Source organism: Achroia grisella, unplaced genomic scaffold (genome assembly GCF_030625045.1).
Source record: "Achroia grisella isolate CSIRO2021 unplaced genomic scaffold, CSIRO_AGI_Agris_v1 utg1248, whole genome shotgun sequence".
Classification (NCBI taxonomy): domain Eukaryota; kingdom Metazoa; phylum Arthropoda; class Insecta; order Lepidoptera; family Pyralidae; genus Achroia; species Achroia grisella.
Window position 1 is genome coordinate 1,170,756 of NW_026712607.1, and position 9,893 is coordinate 1,180,648.

General features: G+C 39.4%; 1 protein-coding gene across 3 annotated transcripts; it reads right to left on the reverse strand.

Annotated features, from left to right (window-relative positions):
- Positions 1-2,612: 2,612 nt before the first annotated feature.
- On the reverse strand, positions 2,613-9,738 carry LOC131854932 (uncharacterized). Of its 3 annotated transcripts, XM_059206119.1 has the most exons (3): positions 9,322-9,738; positions 8,381-8,560; positions 2,613-2,997 (listed from the first exon to the last, which is right to left on the reverse strand). In XM_059206119.1, exons 1-3 carry the CDS (start codon positions 9,361-9,363, stop codon positions 2,788-2,790), a joined length of 432 nt encoding a protein of 143 aa, XP_059062102.1. In that variant the 5' UTR covers positions 9,364-9,738; the 3' UTR covers positions 2,613-2,787. The 3 variants fall into 3 exon arrangements, with proteins under 3 accessions (XP_059062102.1, XP_059062101.1, XP_059062099.1); XM_059206118.1 differs by lacking the exon at positions 9,322-9,738 and having other exon boundaries at positions 8,381-8,759; XM_059206116.1 differs by lacking the exons at positions 8,381-8,560; positions 9,322-9,738 and adding an exon at positions 7,260-8,370.
- Between the last annotated feature and the right edge of the window lie 155 nt (positions 9,739-9,893).

The following is a 9,893-nucleotide window of genomic DNA, read 5'->3' on the forward strand; positions in this document are numbered from 1 at the left end:
CAGGTTGACATTTTAAGGACATTGACAAGCAGTTGTTTCTGATGGCTGTATAGGCTGAGTTTTTTTGTCTTTATTTGAAATGAGGAGGGGGACCGTATTAAAAAAAACAGTTTATTCTAACTTAAGTTGAAGACACCTTATGATGAAAATCGAAGAAATTAAAAAAAAGTTTCCTAGTTGTTTACTTTTGCAAGTTAGGCTAAGTTGTTATTTTCAAAATCGCCTTAAGAACCTTCAATCCTGCCATTCAGAGGTTGTTGTCCCCGGAGTCGATGTCGGGGTAAAGCGGTTCACCCCGAAGTCCCAACCTTCATCTCCCCAGTAGGTGTGGATGACTCGTGTCAGTTACTTAAATTTGAGAATACTGAATGGTTATTACTGACATATATCACGTAAATATGTAAATATATATGCAAATACGCATACCAATCTGTGTATTTGCACTGTTAATATTTATTTAAACAAAAAGAAATATAGCTCATAGTAAATAAGGTTTTAAACCTCTTAAAGCCAGCGACCCTGGGTAGTTGCCCCTGAGAACGTGCAAAGGTACACGCCCCAAAACCCCAACCTACATCCTCAAACCAAAAATAATTTATTCATGTAGGACATTATATCCGCTTATGAACGTCAAATTTTTTGTAATACATATATTTTTTCCCTACTTTCCAGTTCAGTATACAGATTCAATTGAGAAAAACAGGCAAGAAACTCAACTGAATTTATTTTTTATTTTAAATAGCCAGTTTATTTTCATTTTTTATACAGGTGTCTATGTCTAACAATAAATGAAAATTCCGTGCATTAACAACTATTGCCATGCGCGCTCGTGATTGCCTCCAATAGGATGATGCAAAAGGCCAGAGAAAGTGTTTATTTTTCCCGTTCTTAGAAGAATTTTTTAAACCTTCAAAACAATATTGAAACTAACAATACTCTCTCTATAACTGATACCGTGTCCCAAATACGTTAAGCCAAGGCGTGAGACATAATTATAAAAATTATAATATATGTCTATTTTTTTACATTTCTTATTGTTTTCTAAGTCCAGCTTATCCTCAGATGGCGCTTTTCTCTTCATTTTGCTATTTGGATGTTTATATTCAGTATAACCCACTGAGGAGAGATACTTTCGAAGTAACTATATTTTGTCTAGGTTGGTTAGGTTAGCTATCTTATGTAAATATTAAAAAATACCACAACTTCTTTATACCCGACAAGATTATGATAGGATTATGCTTATGCTATGCGAGGTTTTCTCACGAGACTACAGCATGGGGTTCTTCAAGAAGGGTATATTAAGGTTTTTAAGGGTTGGCAACGCGCACGTGACACCCCTGGTGTTTCAGGCGTCCATAGGCTACGGTAACCATTTACCATCAGATGGGCCGTATGCATGTTTGCCACCATAGTAGTATAAAAAAAATCGATAGAATTTACCTGCTATGTGTTTCAATTACATAAAAATACCACATTTTTATGTAATTGACATCCACCACCTGATAGTAAGCGGTAAACGTCACCTACATATCTACATGGAAATTATGGGCATCACGTTATCATGTGACAACCGCATATTTTGTTATTTCAGAGGACTAATATGTCATGCCTCTGATATACAGTTATATGTATATCTTAATCTGTAAACTACAATCGAAACGCAACTTACAAAATAAACTACTTGGGGTCTGAAATATATTAGACTGAGGTACATTCAGCGGCGGCTTTAGCCATTGCGTGGCTCCGGGCTTTACGAGGCCCTTAGTGTTACGTGAAAAATATGTGATGCGAATGATTATGCGGAAATTTTCTGATTCATAAATACTTTGCCTTGTTTTAGATGTTTTTTTAATTGTAGAGTTTCTCTGTTCTCAGTAGAGTGAGACGGAATTTCACGGCGGCCCATCGCTTGCAATTATACAAGGCGCAGATCCGGCCGCATATGGAATACTGTTCTCATCTCTGGGCGGGAGCACCACAATACCAGCTACTTCCATTTGACCGCATTCAGAACCGAGCAGCCAGAATCATTGGTAATCAACGTCTATGCGACAGACTCGACCCATGGGCTTTGCGGCGAGATATTGCATCTCTGTGCATTTTCTACCGCATATATCACGGGGAATGTTCTAAGGAATTGTTCGTATTAATACCAGCTGCTGAGTTTCACCACCATACCACCCGCCAGAAACTAAAATACCATCCTGATCATCTGGATGAATGGCGGTCCTCCACAATGCGGTTTTCTAGAAACTTTGCCACGCACAACCACATTGTGGAATCACCTTCCAACAATGGTATTTCCGAACCGATACGATATTGAAACCTTCAAGAAAAGAGCTTATTCCTTTTTTAAAGGCCGACAACGTACTTGCTATTCCCCTGGTGTTGCGGGTGCTTATGGGTGGCGGTAATCACTTACTATCAGGTGAGCCGCATGCTCGTTTATCCCCCGTGTTATAAAAAAATTTGTATATTTTAGTGTTGGTAATTTTGTCGCATACTTAAATCGGGAAATTTTTGCAACTTGACACTAATTTTGCAAAATGATTGTTGGAGCTTCAGCAGCTCCAATAATACAAATGTTGATATGATAAATAGTTTAATTGCTGATTCTTTACAAGATTATAAAATAAGGTGTAACTTTGCCGCCGTACTATGCACAAGTGGCGGTCGGCTCCGTTCGGGTATTGTCGGTGTCCTCCGGACGGACCCCGCTGGTCGCGCTGCTGGTTGATCAGAGTGCCGTGTAATGAACATACTCCCGGACGTTGAATGCTATGCCATTCAATAGATGGGAAGTACACATATGTTGTTGTATGCCCTCGTGATGATGCCTGTCTTCGTACGAATCTCAGCCACCCGTGTAGTGTCAGAGCCAGATAACTTTGTGATCCGCCCTAATAACCAAAGGAGCGGTGGCTGCACTTTGTCCTTGACTATGACCATGGCTCCAACCTTCATTTCCTCTCCCTCCGATGACTGCCATTTTGTTCTCTGTTGGAGAGTAGATATATACTCGTTAGTGTATCTTTTCCAAAAATGTTGTCTCATCTTCTCGATCCTGTCATGGCGTTGTAGATGATTGATGTTGGCATCGGTGACCTGAGGACACGGAAGTGATGTGAGAGACCGTCCAATAAGGAAATGGGCAGGTGAAAGGTAGGAAAGATCCGAAGGGTTGGTTGATAAATGGGTAAGTGGACGCGAATTTAAAACAGCCTCTATCTGAATCAGACAAGTCGACATTTCTTCGTACGTTAAATGAGACAGAGAAAGAATTCTACGTAAATGATATTTCACGCTTTTTACGGATGCTTCCCAAAGACCTCCGTAATGGGGCGTGTAAGGAGGGATAAATTTAAATTCTATGCCTTGCTGTGTGATGTCACCTGAGCAATTATCAAGCATTCGTTTGATTTCATTAGAAGCACCGACAAAGGAGGTGCCGTTGTCAGAATGTATAAATCAGTAGATGTATAAATCAGTAGAAGGCTTGCCACGGCGAGCCATAAATCGATTTAAAGCTAATAAAAACCCTTGCTTTGTGAGGTCCGTCACCAGCTCCAAGTGTAGTGCCTTCACCGCAAAACAGACAAAGACACATATGTAAGATTTAGTGAGCCTCCCACCTCGACCATTCCTATCTGTTATTAATATTGGTCCTGCATAATCTATACCTGTATTTTGAAATGGATAATCAAGTTGGGAATCATTTTAGGCTGAAAATATCGAGGATTAAATCTAAAACACTTTATGCATCTTTTAACAATTATTTTTACTAAATTTCTACCGTTTAAAATCCAATAATTCAGTCTTAAGTTTTAGCAAACTTAAGACTTAAAAGTTGGGGTCCAGCATGTAGTAAATTTATATGATACATTTTAACAAGCACTCGTAATATGATGCTTGCTACATAATAAAATAGGATGCTTAATGTCGTATGAGTAATATGAGTTAGCAAGGCGACCACCAACTCGAATTAAATTATTAGCATCAATAAATGGAGATAAACTATTCAATCTGTTCCTCCTTTCAAGAATTCTATTACCCCTTAAAATGTTATATTCATGAGGAAACATTGCCTGTTGACAAATATTTAAAATTATATATTCTGATGCTTTTAACTCTGTAGTACATAAACAATTATTTATTTTAAGGTTTGATTTTTTACAATTATTAATAAATCGTTTTATGTATGCAACAATTCTAATTAATTTTGTATAATTTGATGATTTAAGTATAAATAAATATATGGAATTATTTTGTAAATGTGTGTCTCCGTTTGTGTGTGTTTTTGTATGTATGTCTGTACTTATTAGCGTGTATGTTTTTGTGTGTAGTGAGATATCTGGTAAATGTGGAACTGATGTGTTAGGTTGTTTGGGTATCGTGATGGTCTTTGTATGTAAGAAAGTAGGGCCCGACCACCACAATTCTGACATACTGATGGATTCAGACCTCACGCCACGAGAAACCAGGTCTGCCGGATTGTCTTGTGACGGTACGTAACACCACTTATGTCCACTCGTGGTTTCCTGAATTTCGTTAACGCGATTACGAACAAAATGTTTTAATTGACTAGTTGAAGCTTTCAGCCACCCCAGTACTATCATGGAATCACTCCAAAAGAAACAGCGCGTAAACTGTAAGGTAAGTGAATGTATAACCTTTGTAAATAGTCTTGACCCGCAGAGCTGCACAAAGTTCCAGTCGTGGGATTGTAGTCGGTTTTACAGGGGCTACTTTGTTTTTGGAAGTTAATAAGTGTACATATACCTTTTCATCAGTCATTACCCTAACATACACACAGGCACCATAAGCGAGTTCTGAAGCATCTGTAAATGTATGTATTTCGATCGATGATTTTAATGTAGAGGAAACCCACCGCGGAATGCGCAATGAATTTAACAAAGGTAAGGAATCGATAAAATCTATGAATTCTTTTTTTATCGCTTCTGGAATTTCATCATCCCAGCCACATTGAATTTTCCATAACTGTTGTATGATCAGTTTAGCTCGGACTGTGCATGGACCCAACAACCCAAGTGGATCAAAGACCTGACTTGTAAGAGATAGGACATTACGTTTCGTTATTTTGTCGTCATTGTTCTTTATTTGAATAGTAAACAAAAACATATCAGAAATAGTATCCCAATTCAGACCGAGAGTTTTACATGGCTGATATTGATTTAAATTTAATGATTTTTCTGTATCAATTAACTTTTTATCGGTGGTAATTGACCGTAACAAATCTATATTATTTGATTGCCATTTACGTAAATTCAAATGAGCAGATTCTAATACTTCCTTTACGATTTGACATTGTTTTTTAATGGATTCAATGGTATCTCCTCCACTCAAATAATCATCCACATAAAAATCCCTCTGTATTGAAAGTGAAGCGTTACGATCAGAGCAAGCGTTACGATCAGAGCAAGCGTTACGATCAGAGCAAGCGTTACTTAGTGATGCCAGACATTTGGTTGCTAAATACGGTGCCGACGCGGTGCCATAAGTCACCGTATTTAATTTATAACACTTTAAAGGGTCTGACGTATTAAATCGAAATAATATTTGTTGTAATGAACGTTGTTCGGGTGTAACTAAGATAGCTCTATACATTTTTTCGATGTCACCAGTGACTACGTATTTATGTTGCCTAAATCTAAGAAGAATAGAATAGAGGTCCTCTTGTACAACTGGGCCTATACATTGTATTTCATTATATGATTTACCGGTAGAGGTCGACGCTGAAGCGTTGAAGACAACACGTAGCTTCGTAGTGGAGCTAGATTCCCGTGTGATTCCATGGTGAGGTAAGTAATATGATTTACTTTCGGTTTTTTGTTTATTTTCTTCCATGTGTCCTAGTAGAATGTACTCATGCATGAAATCTGCGTACCTTTGTTTCAGGGTCTCATCGCGTTGCAGTCGACGTTCAAGAGAAAGGAATTGACTCCGTGCTCTCATGTATGAGTCGCCCAACACCTCAGGGGACTCCTTGAGTGGTATAGTTACAACAAACCTACCTTGACTATCACGCCGTGTATTATTATTGAAACTTTCTTCGCAAAACCTTTCTTCTGCTGACTGAGAATACCTGGGAGATACGGACTCAAGCTCCCAAAAGCGAGTCAATTGTGTATTTTCGCATTGTGTGAGAAAGCATGATGGGTTTTGGCGTATTATTTTGGTATTACGATTATGTGTCACTGGGTCCTGGTCAATCACGCCTTTTTTTTTTTTTTTTTAACGTGTGGAAAATCTTCAAAAGACCGTCACCCCGCCGGAGGCAGGGCGGGGCGGTGTGTGAGATTTGTACTCACCAAAAACCTATACCCTCACCCATAACTTCCTCGCAGAAGGAGCTCACCGCCAGCCACGATCTCTCGCTACTGATCATCCTCCGAACTAAATTCGGCAGCGAGAGATCGTCCCCCACTATTCGTGTGAGGACACGGCGCTCACTCTCGAACGCTGGACATATTTCCAGCGTGTGTTGCGCCGTGTCCTCCACACCTCCGCACTCGTGGCAGCCGGTCGTCGGCTCCTTCCTCGCCACATGACACAGATACCGCCCGAAGCATCCGTGCCCGGACAGTATCTGCGTCATGCGGTACGTCAGTGGCCATCGCCTACTCATCCACCTTTTGAGGATGGGACGGACAGCCTCGACGGTCCTCAGGCCGGCCGATGGACTGGCCAGCCTTTCTCTCCACCTGATCCTGAGGATCCGCCGAAAGTCAGACCTCCGCGCTCCAATCTCGTGGCCAGCGGGTGCCTCCCCATGGAACGTCGCTCCGCGCGCCAGTGATACACTGACGCGTGGAGCTCCGCTACCAAGTCCCACGGAGGAGACCCCGCCAGCAAACCCGCCGCTTCCCCGGATATGGTGCGGTAGCCTTATGGCCCGTATGGCCATGACCCTGTGTGGCCTGTTGAGGCAGGCTGGTGAATCACGCCTGTCACAATCCAACTAACTTAGTCTCCTGAAGCTTAGGTTGTCGCTTGCCGAGATTTATAGTATTAGAACCTAAGACATCCCAAAATATTTCAGCTCCGACTAGGATTTGAACCGCATTTGGAAAATTGAAAGACGGATCAGCTAACTGAATTCCAGGGGGAAGTTGTATGTCGGTATTTATGTATGTTGAGGGCAATGACTGAGTTATATTAGGCTAGATATAACAGTTAAGACGCACCCCATAATCACTAGACCGAGATTTAATAGTGAGATTGCAAGACTCTGCACTTACGGTAAGCTGGTTATTAATACCAGATATGGTGGAGTTGGTGTTACGTATTACGAGACCCAGCTTCTCGCAGAGCTGCCGTGTGATGAAGTGAGAAGTACTTCCATTATCCAACAGCAAACGCGCAGTATGGAGTCGTCCTTGAGCGTCTGACACTTGCACTAATGCTGTGGATAATAAAATGTGTGACTGAGAAGACGTTTGAACAATATTTGTTGATAAGACAACATTTTCTGAATGTATAGTTTCAGTATGTATATCTTTGTGCAACAGTGTGTTATGTTTCTCCTTACAATATTTACAATGTGATAATTTACACTTATTTTCTTTATGTCCTGGACGCAAGCAGTTTTGACATATGGAGTAACCATTAACTTTTTGTATGCGAGTATCCACATCCAAATCTCTAAATAACTGACAAGTAAAAAGGTGATGAGTCTGTTTGCATAACGCACAAGATATAGTGTAATTATTACTGCGATTATTGTTGGTTGTCACTGTAAATGTTTTATTTTTTTTATTGTTAACTGTGCTAGTATATGGCGTATATGTTTTATTTGCATTTTTGTTATATTGTACAGTATGTAGTAAGTCAGCTCTGTTGTTTAAAAATTTAAAAAATTGTTCTAAAGTTTCGCCGTCATTACGATCATTTCTCAGTTCTTCCCATTTTAAATTAGATGTATAATCCAATTTTCTAGACATAATATAAATAATAAGAGTGTCCCAATGGTCTGTAGGTTGGCCAAGGGCACTTAATGACCGTAAGTTTTTGTTAATTACGTCTATCATATTACGTAAAGACTGACTAGATTCTTTTGGAATCGCTTCTAAATTAAATAATGCATTTAAATGATTGCTTATAAGTACGCGAGAAAGATATGATAATAATCTTTCTGATAATAATTGCCAAGCTATTAAATAATTTTCTGAACGGAAGTCTAAATTGTTAATAACTAGTGAGGCTTAGGCATGCCCTTTAAAGCTGCTCGTAAATAATGAAATTTATTAATGTTACTAAGATTGCTACTTTCGTGTATTAAAGAAATGTACATATCTCTAAATTCCATCCAATTTTGGAAATCGCCTGAGTACTGAGGTAGGTCGATTTTGGGAAGCCTCACAAAATCATGTCTGGCTGAGTGAAGTCCACTTATCTCTTCAACGCACATGGAGCCGCGCGGACCCCGCGAGTTAGCGAGTAAAGTACGAGCTACGGCAACCAGTCCAAAATACTGGTCCTCAAATTGATCTCTTTCACGCTCCTGTTGATCTGCTGCTCCACACAACGACTCCGCCTCTGCCTGTAAATCGTCAAAATCACTATATAGGGATTCTATTTTGCTCAAACGACATTCGAGCTCGGCTTCTTGGACGGGATTTAAATTTAACTGTTTCTCTAAAGAATCTACATATGTACTGAATTTAGTAAGTCTACCTTTCATAGTTCCGCGTTTGATATTGATTTCTTTGAGTTTACTAGCAGAAAACACATCACTATCACTATCTTTATTCATTGTGAGAAAAAAAAAAATATAATTTATAATGCACTAAATATTATTTAAGTTGTTATGTTATAAACCCGATAAAACGCAGGTAGCTAAATGTCTATTACTGACCGGTCTCGATGCTGCATATAAGAACAATAGGAACTGCAGGTGACGACCGATAAGCAAACAAAAACAATAAGTGGGTACCTACGCAACTATGCAAGAAAGTTCTCGATCGCTCGGTCGATTAATATACGAAAGTACTATTGCTATTATATTATTTGCTATTTAGTTATAATATACGTAGCATTTACTGAAAAATCACTTATTATATCTATTATGAAATAAATAATTAACTTTTCTGGTTATGCAATTGAGTATTTGAATAAAATATTTATATGATTAAAAACAAATACTTTGTAAGTAACCGATAAGTACGTTTTAAAAATAAGAATTTACTATCTGGCTATATGTATAAGAGATCAATATGCCTGATCCAGACAAGACTGATAGAAAATTCTGAATGTATATATGTAGGTATGTAGGAATAAAATGGAATTATGGAACGGACTCACAAAACCCGTATCGATGAGGTACTCCGAATGTTCACGTTGCATTAATTTGAAGAATTGAACACTGGTTTGGAATCTTCACAACTTCTTATTTCCTTTACTGATGACCCGGCCGCACCGACCGGTCTATAGTGCAATTGTATGACGTGGTTGAATGACTTGCTGTATCGGCGTAGTCGATTTATATCTTGTAGTTTCTTGATAAACCGGCTCGAAGGACCTTGTTGGAGCTTCAGCAGCTCCAATAATACAAATGTTGATATGATAAATAGTTTAATTGCTGATTCTTTACAAGATTATAAAATAAGGTGTAACTTTGCCGCCGTACTATGCACAAGTGGCGGTCGGCTCCGTTCGGGTATTGTCGGTGTCCTCCGGACGGACCCCGCTGGTCGCGCTGCTGGTTGATCAGAGTGCCGTGTAATGAACACTAACTAATTGTTTAAAATTTGCTTTGGTTGTTACGCGAGGCCTCTGTAAGAGCGAGGCACTGTTCGCCATCACCGCTACTGGGTACACACACAAGACTTTTTACATCATCATCAGCCCCGTCTCAGCATCATGTTATCATGTTA

Coding starts and splice junctions, on each gene's coding strand:
- LOC131854932 (XM_059206116.1), bottom strand. CDS start 8,048: ATGATAGACGTAATTAACAAAAACTTACGGTCATTAAGTGCCCTTGGC. Junction 2,998..7,259: donor GTATTAATAACCAGCTTACC/GTAAGTGCAGAG, acceptor ACTCTCCAACAG/AGAACAAAATGGCAGTCATC.